The following is a 14,880-nucleotide window of genomic DNA, read 5'->3' on the forward strand; positions in this document are numbered from 1 at the left end:
AATCTATATTTCTGCTTTTTGTGACCTCTTTGGTTGGAAAATGGCTGAATTTTTTCTGTGACTAGTTGCTGACCTAACATAATGATATGTCCTGCTTTCGCCGAAAAGCCTTTTTGAAATCGGACACTGGTTGGATTAACGAAAAGTGTATATTTAAAATGGTGTAAAATACTTGTATGGTTGAGGAATTTTAATTATGAGATTTCTCTTGTTTTGGATTGGGCACCCTGCAATTTCACTGGCTGTTGGCGAGGTGGGACGCTAGCGTCCCGAACGATCCCAGAGAGGTTAACAGAACATGCAACTAATGTAATGAAGCAGCCAATAAAACATCATTTTGAAACATTTGCCAAAATGCAATGTGGGAAAACTCCATTCTGAATAGCGCACCTGGCAAAACTCCATTCTGAATAGCGCACCTGGGAAAACACATCATTCTAAACATTGCACCTGATAAATGTTAATCTCTGTTATATATGGAACTTCTATGTTAGAAACTTAGAAAGAGGAGGAATCCAAAGATGCAACAACTAGGACGGGTTGCTAATATGACTAGGATTCTGCCTGTGGCTTCTGGACAATAAAATCAAGTTGATATCAGGGCATACAATTAACACCCGCCAAAATTGGGCATTTCATTCGCAAATAAAGATTGTCAAAAGTCAAGCATAAGCACATTAGAGTTAGAAAAATACTGCAGCAGCTTTATTTCTGCTGTTTTGTTTCATAGCTGCTAATTGCACAAATAAATTATAATCCTATATCCCACCTCGCACAACAACACTGCCTGGCAGGGGAGCTGAGCTCACTGAGTGAAGTGCTGATAAATTCATTTGTGGAGGCGCTGTGCACAAGCATAAAAGTTGGTCTAATTTGACTTTGTCCTTGTGTTTCTTGGCTATTTACATTGTTTTGTTCACAACCTCAGTTGTTTTTCAAAATGATAGTTTGAGTCTGCTGCTTCAACTGATAGTGAAGAGATGCCCTAGTCAGATCCCAAATCTCTCACATATCGCCCCGTTACCACGGTAACCTCCTACCCCTAAAGGTGCTGTTGAACATTTTGGCTCTGATATTTTGATTAAAAGACTGAGGTCACAAAAAAATGTAATGAAATTCAACAATATACCACAGTACTTCTTACTAATACATGTCTTGTTATGAAACATTACAAAGCATGGTAATCTGTTTTATTTATTATTTGTTTTGTTAAAAGTAATTATGGACAAAACATATTTGGGCTGGTAGATTTTTTTTTCTCATCTACCTGCCACAGTGACTTGTAGGCCAAAAAGTACATTTTAGGCCCTGGTTGATGAAAACAAATAGAACAGGAGAGAAATAGTGGTCGGGAAAGTAAATGGAAAAACATGCCAAAATTATATAATTACTCCTGTCTATACAGAAAGAAAGAAAATACTTCAAAATACAGAGGAATCGAGGATCTTTTTTTAATTTTTTATTATTGAGCTGCGGTTGTAAGTGAAAAGCATAAAACGTGTGAAGGTAATGCGTCTTGAGTATAATTTTAAAATGTTGAGACAAGGGGAAGGGTGTGTCAAAGATATAGGCGAGTCTCTCCAGAATGGATCAGCTGTCTCCCGCCAATTCTTGCCCATTCATTGTTTCATTGTGTGATTTGTTTGCCCGTTCATACATGTAAAAAAATTTTTTTTTACATCAATTCCCCTTTACATGTCACCAGTAGTAAATGTAACATTAATTCCCATTATTTGGTAACATTAATTTCTGTTAATGCCTGTATTTGTGAGTTATTTACCTTTCTCATTCTCGGAGTGGAACGCTGTTTGCAGAGTTCACAACCTGCTACACTTAAGATAAACAAGTTTTGGTTGATTTCTTCATCATTTTACGAGATGTCAATTTTTTCATGCTTAATGTGAGAAATTAGCATGTGTCTGGTTTCTCTGTGCTGATAATGTTGAATGAGTGCTCGCGCCTGAGCACTGGCCTCACGGTCTATTTTAATTTTTATGATTAACCACATGACAATGATTTTGAGAAACTAAAACGTTATTGAAATGAAACTGTTCCAAAACAATGCGAATATAAAAATCATAACTGCCACAAAGAACAGTACAAATGGTAGGAACAATTTTAAGCTTCCCCAACATGTAACTCACGTGCTGCCTATGAATAATTGCCTCCACGTTTCCATGGTCGGAGTTTGCCTATAGGCTACTTTGAAGCAAGGTAAGACATGCTTCATAATATGAAAAAAACCTCACAAGAAATAGAAATAAGAAATAAGGACAACAGAAGAAAGTAAGAAGCTATAAACAGGGTCAGTTCAAATACCATATTTACAATGTGCAGGGATATTGGAGTGATAAGAGGTAGATAAGTATATGGATAAGGTGAATAGGCATCAGTATGTATGATAAACAGAGTAGCAGCAGCGTAAATTAAGACTGTATGCGAGTATCAGTGTGTGTGAGTGTGTAAAGTCCTGAGTGTGCAGAGATAAATACAAGGGTCAACTTTGATTAGCTAATTGATTAGCCGTCTGTGTAGCCATTTTGTTATCTATTTAGCAGTCTTATGGCTTGGGGATAGAAACGGTTGTGTCAGACTTGATCCACCGGTACCACATTCCGTGCGGAAGAAGAGAGAATAGTCTACAGCTTGGGTGGCTGGAGTCCTTAACAATTTTCCGGGCCTTCCTTTCACACCGCCTGATATAGAGGTCCTGGATTGCAGGGAGCTCGGCCCAGTGATGTACTTAACTGTCTACATCACCCTCTGTAGCGCCATGTGATTGAAGGCGGTGCTGTTGCCATACCAAGCAGTGATGCAGCTAGTCAAAATGCTCTCAATGGTGCAGCTGCAGAACCTTTGAGGATTTGAGGCCCCATGCCAAATGTTTTCAACCTTCGGAGGGGGAAGAGGCGCTGTCAAGCGCTGTCTGCCAGATCATCTAGTCCTCTGGTTAGGGCCCTCATGCACGGTATGGTGTTGTTATTGTTGAAGGGTGCATAAAATGTGTAGAGTTTGTCTGGTAGAGAGGGTCTGGGTCTACTTTTGTAAACCGTAATGCACTGTAGCCCCTGCCACATGGGATGGGCGTCGGAGCCTGCGTAAATATGACTCCACTTTATTCCAATATTGTCCTTTTGCCCGTTTGATGACTCTGCAGAGGTCGTAGCCAACTTCCTGTACTTGTTCCTATTCTGAGTTGTAGCATCAGGACTGTCTGTAATGGCCCAGTGTGCGGTAGCCCTGTCCTTTACCGTAGCACCAACCTCTGTCTTAATCCAGGGCTTTTAATTGGGGAAGCAGCAAACCTTCACAGTGGGGACAACATCATTGATGCATTTCGTTATGAAGCAGGTGACGGAGGTGGTTAGCACATCGATGTTATCAGGGGAGTCTTGGAACATATTCCAATCAGAGCTAGCAAACCGACCCCTGTAGCATAATCTCTGATTCATTTCTTAATGGCACTGGTGCTTCCCGTTTGAGCTTCTGCTTGTAAACAGGAAGCAGGAGTACGGAGTCATGATCTGATTTGCAGAATGGTGGAAAAGGTAGGGCCTTGTATGCTTGCTTGAGAGGCAAAGGAGACTTGTTGATGGAAGTTTGGAAATTAGTCTAAATTATGACAAACTAAAATCGGCGTCAATATTACCACTGTGCTCGAGTCAGAACACAAATTGTTGTTGATGTAGAGGCACACGCCTCCCCTTCCTCTACTGTCCTGTCCACTCGGTGCATGGAGAATCCATCCAGTTGGATAGCTATTGTCCAAAAGCCTGCTTCAGAAAAGCAGAGAATATTGCAGTTTAGAGAGTCCCGTTGGTAGCAAATCCGCGTTCGAACGTCATCCATCTTATTATCAAGTGACCAATAGAATGGAGGGAAGAGGTGGCCGGTTTTCCCTTCGCCTTAATCCTGGCAGGATTCCCCATTTCTTGCCACAAATGCCAGCATTTCCTCTTGGATACCCCGACAATTGGGTCAGAATTACAGAAAGAGCCCAGGGCAGATGAGTCAGTCGGAATTGAGGTAACTGCTGATCTTATGTTCAAAAGTTCCTGTCGTTTATAAGAAATGATAGAAGATACATTTTGTGAATATAAAGTACAAATAAACAACAAAATAATCACCAAATAGCAAAGTTGGGTCAGAGCTTGCAGTTTAAATGACCAGTTGAGAAATAAATAAATAAATATTTTTTAACCATACACCAAACCGTTTTTTTAACGCGATGAATGGGTTCATAAAAGCATATGTTTTACTCTTTAGGAGAAATCCAGCTCAAAATTGTCTCTGTATGCTGTGCGTGTGATAGTTGTGTTGGAAAAATAAAATGCATGTTGACTAACGACTATACACAGGCCAAATTAATTCCACAAAATTATACACATTAACTTATAGACCGATAAGCATGATGGTGAAATGTATTAGCATCAACTGGTATTTCAATTTTTTTCTTACGGTCATTTTGGCCGCAGCAGTTCTACTTAACGGCTTAAACATTTTTTTGCCAGCTAATGGAAAGCCTGGTGTGTGTGTGGTTGTCTCCAGTCATCAGGTCTCTCCAGGAGAGATGTATGCAGGTTTAGAGAGGTTTAAGCAAGGGAGAATACTACTACATTGATCCGCAGCCAACATCAGATCAGACGGCTAGAGTCCTGCAAAACATGAAGACCACTTTAACCCAAGCTGCCCTCCCAATGACATTAACCAGCACTGATTAACCTCAACCCACACACCCTCTCTGTACTATCAAACATTAACTCAGCCCAAATCCAACCCCCATTTCACCTCCATCCATCAAACACTCACGTTCACACACACAATCATTGAATTAAAACAAAAGAGAGTATGCCTATAGTGAGAAGCCTTCAAGGCAGGGTTCCAGACTGACCACTAAGCCACATTTTGAGACCCTGTGACTTGGCTGTGCAATTTTTTAAAAATATGTTGGTCGCATCGGTGCGGTCTTCACATTCATTCACCTCACTCAAAACGTCCTCCTTTTTAGGAGACTAAAATCATGATTTGGTCACACAGTGAAGTACATCACCCTCATGATTCCTGTAATGAAAGAGTCTTCCTGACTGTCCCCGTCTCACTGGGGCCTGCTGCTGTGTTGAGCGCGCCACTCTCTCCTTTCCCGAGAGGAAGAAGTGTTCTGATTGTATAAAAAAAAAAATCATCCAATTGCTGGGAACACACTGCTATCCTGTTGTCACAGATGGAGAGAGGATGTTCTCAGTTTCTGTAGATATACTTTTTATTTCTCAACTCTCAAATATGAGCTCAATATCAACTAATCAAAAACAAATTTGATTTGTTACATTATTCGTAAAAAACAGGTGTAGACTAACAGTGAAATACTTACTAGCGGGCCGTTCCCACCAATGTAGAGTAAAAAAGAGAAATAACACGAGGAACAAATACAATAAATAACGATAACATGGCTATATACACAGCGTACCAGTACCGTGTCAATGTGCAGGGGTACGAGGTAATTGAGCTAGATATGTACATATAGGTAGGGATAAAGTGACTAGGTAACGGGATAGATAATAAACAGTAACAGTAGCGTATGTAATAAGTCAAAAGAGTTAGTGCAAAAAGGGTCAAATGCAGATCGTTAAATAGTTAACCAATAGCTAACCGGACTAACTATGTAGCAGTTTTATGGCTGGGGGGTAGAAACGGCTCAAGGTCCTGTTGGTTCCAGACTTGGGGCATTGGCACTGCTTGTAGTGCAGTAGCAGAGAGAACAGTCTATGACTTGGATGGCTTAAAACTTTGACCATTTTTAGGGTCTTCCTCTGACACCGCCTGGTTTAGAGGTCCTGGATGTCAGGGAGCTCAGCCCCAGTGATGTACTGGGCCGTAGGCACAGCCTTGTGGTCGGATGCCAAGCAGTTGCAATAACAAGTGGTGATACAGACAGTCAAGATGCTCTCAGTTGTGCAGCTGTAGAACTTTTTGAGGATCTGAGGGTCCATGCCAAATCTTTTCAGCCTCCAGAGGAATTCTGGACCTCTGTCAGAGTGACCATCAGGTTCTTGGTCAAACCCCTACCAAGGCCCTTCCCCGATTGCTCAGTCCCCGATTGCAGCCAATACTAGGAAGAGTATTGGTTGTTCCAAACTTCTTCCATTTAAGAATGATGGAGACCACTGTGTTCTTGGGGACCTGCAATCCCCCAGATCTGTGCCTCAACACAATCCTGTCTCAGAGCTCTACAGACAACTTAATTCGAGCTCATGGCATGGTTTTTGCTCTGACATGCACTGTCAACTGCGGGACCTTATATAGACAGTTGTGTGCCTTTCCAAATCATGTCCAATCAATTGAATTTACCACAGATGGACTCCAATCAAGTTGCAGAAACATCAAGGATGATTAATGGAAACAGGATGCACCAGAGCTCAATTTCAAAGAGTCGAATACTAATCTAAATAAGGTATTTCTGTTTTTTATTTTTAGTACATTTTCAAACATTTCTAAAAACCTGTTTTTGCTTTGTCATTATGGGGTATTGTGTGCAGATTGATCAGGGGAATTTAGTTTTTAAATCCATTTTAGAACAAGGCTGTAAAGTAACAAAATGTGGAAAAAGGGAAAGGGTCGGAATATTTTTCCAATTCACAGTATATACAAAATTATGTGGACACCTCTTCAAATGAATTGATTCAACTATTTAAGCCACACACGTTGCTGACAGGTGTATAAAATAAAGCACACAGCCATGAAATCTCCATAGAAAAACATTGGTAGTAGAATGACCTTACTGAAAAGCTCAGTGACTTTCCAAGTCAGTTCGTCAAATTTCCGCCTTGCTAGAGCTGCAATGGTCAAATAAGTGCTGTTATTGTGTTGTGGAAATGTCTTGGAGCAACAACAGCTCAGCCGCAAAGTAGTAAGCCACAAAAGCTCACAGAACAGGACCGCCAAGTGCTGAAGCGTGTAGCGGGTAAAAATCGTCTGTCCTCGGTTGCAACACTCACTACCGAGTTCCAAACTGCCTCTGGAAGCAACATCAGCGCAAGAACTGTTCATTGGGATCTTCATGAAATGTGTTTACATGGCAGACCAGCTACACACAATCCTAAGATCACCATGCGCAATGCCAAGCGTCGGCTGAAGTGGTGTAAAGCTCACCGCTATTGTACTCTTGAACAGTGGAAACGCGTTCTCTGGAGTGATAAATCAAGCTTCACTATCTGGCAGTCCGACAGATGAATCTGGGTTTGGCAGATTCCAGGAGAAGGCTACCTGCCTGAATGCATAGTGCCAACTGTAATATTTGGTGGAGGAGAAATAATGGTCTGGGGCTGTTTTTCATGGTTCAGCCTTAGTTCCTGTGAAGGGAAATCTTTATGCTACAGCATACAATGACATTCTAGACAATTCTGTGCTTCCAACCTTGTGGCAACATAATGGGGAAGGCTCTTTCCTGTTTCAGTATGACAATGCCCCGTGTACAAAGAGGTCCATACAGAACTAGTTTGTCGAGATTGGTGTGGAAGAACTTGACTGGCCTGCACAGAGCCCTGACCTCAACCCCATCAAACACCTTTGGGATGAATTGGAACGCCTACTGCAAGCTAGGCCTAATCGCCCAACATCAGTGCCCGACTTCACTAATGCTCTTGTGGCTGAATGGAAGCAAGTCCACTCAGCAATGTGTCAACATCTAGTGGAAAGCCTTCCCAGAAGAGTGGAGGCTGTTATAGCAGCAAAAGGGGGAGTAACTCCATATGAATTACCCATGATTTTGGAATGAGATGTTCAACGAGCAGGTGACCACATACTTTTGCTCAAGTAGTGTACTTTTGATATTACCCTAATAAAAGTCTAAAACCTTTTGTGAAGGTTTGGTGTGATGTGGCTATTAGCCTATTACACTGGAGGCCTATGATATGAAGGCAGTGGGCACATGTGCTTCAAATGACTTCGACAGTTGAACTTGAGGTGAGGAAGATTGTTTTTAGGCCTACCAGAGTCCTATAACAATATAATGCTTATCTTTATAAAAAAATATTCTAATTGAAAATGAATGAATTTGCCTCCTTCTGTACACCTATATCTGTATAGCAGACACAATAGCCTAAGTATAAAGAAATGCATGTCGGTGTCGTAGCATGCCACCAGCACATCTCCAATCTCTCACGCTCTCTCTCTGGGGCTAGGCCTAAACTTCTCTTTCTTTATATATATTTTTTTATTTGAAATATTAATATAATACAGCCAATAGGTCTATGCATGCAACGCCCTGATGCATTTCATAGCAGCTGAACCGTGAAGTGGACAACTATTGTTTTAGGAAAGTAAAAACCAATAAAATAGGCTATACATTTTTGCATATGCTACAAATTGAAACAAGGATGTGTTTTTGTAATTTGTTTTAAGGACACGTAAACGTGTCTCATTTGGACAATATCCCTTGTTTGTATCCCTCGTGCGTTGGTGGACACTGGACGGCCTAATGGGTTTACGCACCCAATGCATATGGATGACCAGTAAACTTCTCAAAATGTCCAATAAATTTAAATATTCCCGGTCACTAGTCTGGCGCCAATAACTCACACAAACTCACACATTTAGCTACAGGTGAGGAAGGGAGAACATCGAGAGAGCCTATAAAACAGGAGAAGCACCAATAGATCCGGTAGAGGTCAATGAAACACAGACAGTGGGTGTTAGGATGACACCGGATTGGAGCACATTCAACAAATCTGACAGTCTGAAATCTAACAGAGTGGATAATCATCAAATCCGTAAGTCGCTCTGGATAAGAGCGTCATGATTGATGTATTGTAATAGGCCCACAAAGTGGTTACTAAAGTCTGACTTGAATATAGTTGCCAATTTTCACTGCATAACATTTAGAAGTCATTCCTTTTCAAGTTTAGAAGTGACTGCTAAGCGCTAACTCCCGGTTGTATAAGCTGCTGCCATAGCTAGCATACAGAAATCAGTGGTGGTAGTCAAAGTAGTTTCTAACTGTAATGAAGTTGATTGGTGACTATGACATGAACATGTTTTGGGGTTGAAATCCATACAAGCATTATACTACGATTTTTACCATAACATACTGTGAAATACACATATAAACAATAGCCTGAATGTGGGCTAATTTTGCTGGGGATTTACATTGTTTGGTTTGAGATCTTTACTGCATCTACAGAACAGGAGAGAGCCTACAGAACAGGGGAGACGGAAAGAGATAACCTGTAAAGAGGCATGAAAGAGGATATGGTAGAAATATAGAGAATAAAGAAGGCGAGAGAGAGAATAAGGGGAACAAATATGGTGATTATGAGGGATAGAGAAGAGAGAAGGATGCTAAGAGACATTTCCTGCAGCAGAAGGGAACTCCAAAGCATTGACTCGGTTGCCAAGCAACAGAACACAAGATGAAACGCACTTCAGTGTGTGTGCTGGTTTGTTACACACACACACACACACACACACACACACACACACACACACACACACACACACACACACACACACACACACACACACACACACACACACACACACACACACACACACACACACGAGTAGTGTAGTCCAGCAGGGTTCATAGCACTCTAACCCTCCTCTCTAACAGAGTCTAATACAAGAGCTACTAATTGCCTGTTCAACCCTCCTTCCCTCCCCTCTCCCTTCCATCTATCCTCTCATGTGCTTTTCTGTTCCCTCCCTCCCCTTTAACCCCACCTTCTCTCCAGCGCTGAAGCTCAATACTCTCCAGTGATTTGCTCTCATCCTTTCCATTCCTCAGCTGCTTCAGGCAGCTCTCTATTTAGCCCACAGTTATCAGTCTTCACCACAACATTACACAGCCACTGACACAAAACACTGATAGAATTAGTTATGAAAGACAGTAAGGTAAGTGTGTGTGTGTCCTACCGGTGCCAGAGGGAGTAGAGGTGACTCCGTGACACGGCACACTGCCGTTCCTCAGTAGGGAAGGAGACTTCTGGATCCCAACGCTAACACCAACACCCAGCAGACCTCCTCTCTCTCCTACTCTCTCTCCTACTCTCTCCCCTCCGGGCCGTCCTGGCAGAGCGCTGGTAGAGGAGGGGGACGGCGAGGCGGATGAGGTGGAGCAGAGAGAAGAGGAGGGGAGAGGTAGCGGTGCTGTGTGGTGCTCAGGTCCGTCTGTAGCCTTGCCGTCCGGGACACTGAAGCAGGGACCGTATCGGTTCCTCCAGTTTCCTCTCTTCTTCTTCACCCCTTCTTCTCCTCCTTCCCCCATACTTGGCCCAGAGGAGGAGCCAGCAGAGGAAGAGGAGGATGATGAGGGGCGTTTGTAGCCGGCTGTGGAAGCAACGTTCCCCGTCAGCTCGCTGTGAGAGTTCTCGTACAGTTTACCACCAGCTACGCCACCAGGAAGTGACATCATTGATCCGAAGGTGCTGAGCGAAGCCATGCCCTCCGAGGCCGTGACCTCACTGGGCTTCACTAGGCAACGGCTGAATGAGGGCGAAGAAAAGGAGTCCCCACCACCGGAGCGTAGCAACGGATCAGAGAAGCCCAGGAAGTCAGATGTGGGAGGAGTCAAGGTGGAAGACGTCTTATTGGACAGCAGGAGAGCTGGGAGAGAGAGAGGAGAAGCTGTTTGGAGACTAAAACACACCCAAGCTAGGTTTCCAGCCAATTGGCGACAGATTCATGCAAATATTCTAAAATATGCATACAGAAAATATGCACATTTTCCCACCAGTGGTGTTTCCAAACAGAATCAATGCGTGATGACAGTTATTTTTCGCTTAAGTTTTCATGTCCCGAATAAACATTGAACTTTTCTATGTGTTTGCATCGCATTTTCAACTCTACAGATAATTGAAATTGCAAACTGTTGAGTTAAATAGCTAATTTGCCTACTCTGGCACGTGTGATCTAATTAACAGTTTGCAGATACAGTGCGGGTAGGCTAGTGTACATGATGACTATTTACAGGTCAAACAGCAGTCAAGCATGGATCATCGTGTTACCAGTATAAGACCCTATCAGAAAGGAGCATCACCGACACCGTGCACTTTCACCACCCTGTGAAGTTAATATTTAAAAAGAAATCTGTAGTCTAATAAACTGCATGCTTTCCAGGGTCGTCGGAGGACCACACGCCATATCGTCGCATGACTCCAAGTTTACTTCCATACGATGGTTATTATATAAATATTTGTGCATAAAGGTGTTTTCACCGTCATTTCTCACATTTATTTTACCCCCAAGTTGAACAAATTATCTGTCTGCATTTAAAAAAATGACTGAAAATTCCTGTATCCATCACAGCTGTAGTTATTTTTTTGATAGAGTATGACTTTACTCACATAAAAACTGTGGATGGAAAGGTGGTCACACACACAATATTTATTTGCTTTCTTTCCCTCAGTCTCCTGGACTATGACACTGTTTCCCCACTAGATGCCACTTACAACACGTCAGACCTCCAAACTTGACCCCTCGAGGCTGACACGCGCTGCCACAGGGGGCCGGGTTCAAGGGACACTCATGGCATCTGAGCACTTTAGTGTGTGTGCGTGGCGGAGCACACAGATTACAGCAGCCAGGGTCTAGCCAGGGAGACTTATCTTGGCCATACGCTAACTAACTCTGGCACTCTGGACAACATCTAACAACTGACAGGCACGCCACAAACACGCAGACGTAAACAGCGCATCAATCTCACCTTGATGAAAGGTTCCAGTGGAGGAGGCGGCAGTGGAGGAGGTTGCCGTAGTGACCACAGCAGAGGGGAGGGGCTTCCCAGGTGTGAGGGACTTGCGTCCGCGCTGAACACCAATCCCTTGGCTAATGCTCTTCTTGCCCTGTTTGACCTCCGACCCCGGTTTGCCTTCTGACCCTGTGGGGGGGCTGTCCTTTAAACCCCCGGAGTGCACCGGCACTTCCTGGAAGTTGGCAGTGGTGAAACGGGCTGCGCTGTCATCCAATCGCTTTTGAGAGGCGGCAGGCATAGCGGAGACTACCCCACCACTGCTGCTGCTGCTACTGTTGTAACTCTGAGAGAGGGATGAGGAGAGGAGGACAGGACATGAGAAGAGGCGAGAGGAGGAAGGGGAGTATGAGAGGTCAGTCCTGCATAATGCCTAACAGAGCTAGTCAATGTTCATTTGACATTAAACCCACAGTGAGACGGAGAGACAGAGAAAGAAAGAAATAAAGAGAGGGGGGAGGGAGGAGAGGAGGAGTGAGCTCACCTTGTCTGAGGCAAGCATGAGAGTTGAAGCGAGGGAAGGGGAGAGCTCTAGAGTCTTCTTGTGTTTGGGTTTGTGTCTCTCCCTCTCTTTGTGTTTCTGAGGAGAGAGGGAAGGAATGGATCGTTACGGAAGGACAAGAAAGCGGAGGATTAGACAGATGAGTGTCTGGGTTGTTCTGGTCCCAAACCTTTGGCATGGCTTCTGAAAGAGAAAATGAGAGCGAAAGAGAAAACTGAGAAAACTGATCTTCAATTCACAGCCCCAGACTGGTGAAAGGATAGTTATACTGAAACGAATATAAGAAAAAAATTAAGTGCTTAAGACAGAAAAAAGAGATTAAAATCTACAGACACAGGCTTTTCGGTCTTCTTGGTGAGAGATTCTACCCAACCAGATCCATGGTCTAAACACCTTAGAACTCAATTTACACCCTTAGCTACACACACCCTCACTCCTCTCACCCCACAGGGCCACACCACTGGCAGGTGTGAAAATATGCAGTGATCCTGTGAGACAACATGAGACTTAACATGCTACCAACAGACAGCACCATGACAACCATCGACCCTGGCCCCAGCATCCCTCTATCTTTCCCCTTTTCTCTCCACCAACCCTCTGTTGTCCTCCTGTCTTTTTCTTCCCTGTAGCTCCCAGGGTGTGTCAAGGCTGGTAGGTCATTGTTGCTAACTATACGTGTGTGTGTTTTTAACAGGGTAGGTTCCCGGGGATTCCCTTGTTGTTTCTCATTAACATTCCAGCGATAGGTGTTGATGGACAGAGTTAGGCTGAGAGGGTCAAATGTCCAAACACACACACACATCCACTTTTTCGCTTTGCACACTTGGAGAGACTCCCTCCTTATCAGAGCTGGAGACACGGAGAAAAAAAGGGAGGGAGGGAAGAGGAAAACAGGGTAAATAATCCACCCCAGCCTGGCAGGAATTCCCTTGGGCAGTTTCCTGCAGGCCCTCTGACCAGCCGGTGTGTGTGTGTGTGTGTTTCTTACAGACTGTATGAGCGGCCTGCGGAAGGAGACTTTTAGCCCCTTGTTATTTGGCTGCAGGGTTTGGAAATAGGTAGGCGCGCGCACACACACACACACACACACACACACACACACACACACACACACACACACACACACACACACACACACACACACACACACACACACACACACACACACACACACACACACACACATCTGAGCCTTCTGACCCGTGACCCTGGAATGTGTAGGGGGTAGGAGGGAGGGGGATGGGTCCTCTTGCTAATGCAAATCAGGCTGTGTGACAAAAGCCAGGGCAAGGAAGGGAACAAGACAAATGTGTTACCCTGCTTTTTTTCACACACACACACACACACACACACACACCATCCTCAATGCTTCATTAAAAGTATCATCCCAAAAAAACTGAGTTACAGGTTCACGCATGAGTCATATTCCAGTTGACTGACAAGGTAATACAGGAGAATGCTCAAGGCACTCACATGGTATTGTGACAATGTTAGCTAAAAACTCAAGATCTCAAAAAACAAAGTTCAGAAAATCAAATTGGCTTTTGCAGTCCAAAAAGAATACAATAAAAAAACTACCTACAACTGAAATACAAAAAAAGCAGGCAATGGACTACAGCCACATTATCCAATCAGAAAAACACAATGAGGTGAAGCAATAAGGAGTGGGTCAATCGGGAGGGAAACAGACTGTTGGAGTGGGTGACTTCCCCTAATGTCGTAAAAGAAGAGGATACATGGCCAGAGACCATGGTCCTGTTCATACACCTTAAAAAGGTGAGCTCAGAAACATGACATCAAAGATATTGGGAGCAACATCCTGCTTACAGCCATTAACAACTATATTCTTATCGACCGAGGATCATTTTGGGCCCTCCCTCACTTGATGTGATACCCAACAGAGACATTCTCCGCAGTTTAAATGTTTATTGTTGGAAGCAGGAACGCCCCATACCGTAAACAAAGATGTCATATGCCTGGGTCTACCTTTAACCATGCACTTTCCTTCTTTCCTTCCTATATGTAATCACTGATCTAATATGGTTGTATAGGTGATTACACCTACAATGTCATGTAAGATCAGTGGTAACTAAGGAAGGAAGGATGCGTGTGTAAGGTATTAGAACAGGCCCATTGCCAGAATTGAGAATCGATAACGCTGGACAGAAAACCATACGCTCTCTCTCACACAGTAGTGGCATAGTCGGATGAGTGTATGTCACAAACAGGACCTTGACTGATTAACTCTGACTGGTTTATAAAGTGTTGGTTTGAGACCGAGATCTCTAGTGTCTCACGATCATTCTAAGGACCTAGGACAAGGGTGTCAAACACATTTTTTTCCCCAGAGGGCCGCACGTACATTATATATATTTCTTTACCGTTAATATGAAAACATGCTCTATCCATCGCTTTGTAATGTTTGATGCTCCCTGACTGTCTAGCTTTTGCTTCGATCACTGTTAGTAAGTTGGACAGAGGAGACTATAATTGTAGGTCCATTATAACTTCTACACAGTTTCAAATTGGATTTTGTCATTTCAATGTTTATCGAGATTGTTTTTCTCTGGGGGGGGGGGATAAATACACACACACACGTCAAAAGAAAGAACACACCTACTCATTCAAGGGTTTTCTT

At 43.4% G+C, this 14,880-nt stretch overlaps 1 protein-coding gene across 4 annotated transcripts in view; it reads right to left on the reverse strand.

The window, feature by feature from the left end:
* Positions 1-14,880, reverse strand: part of LOC123991263 (protein AF-10-like) — an 84,618-nt gene that overhangs the window by 24,557 nt on the left and 45,181 nt on the right. For all 4 annotated transcript variants that reach the window (XM_046292685.1, XM_046292689.1, XM_046292688.1 and 1 more), the window contains 3 exons: positions 12,225-12,320; positions 11,696-12,026; positions 9,907-10,596 (listed from right to left, as the gene is read on the reverse strand). In XM_046292685.1, coding sequence (XP_046148641.1) covers positions 9,907-10,596; positions 11,696-12,026; positions 12,225-12,320 — 1,117 coding nt within the window. The remainder of the gene's footprint in view (positions 1-9,906; positions 10,597-11,695; positions 12,027-12,224; positions 12,321-14,880) is intronic.

Source organism: Oncorhynchus gorbuscha, linkage group LG12 (assembly GCF_021184085.1).
Source record: "Oncorhynchus gorbuscha isolate QuinsamMale2020 ecotype Even-year linkage group LG12, OgorEven_v1.0, whole genome shotgun sequence".
Classification (NCBI taxonomy): Eukaryota; Metazoa; Chordata; class Actinopteri; order Salmoniformes; family Salmonidae; genus Oncorhynchus; species Oncorhynchus gorbuscha.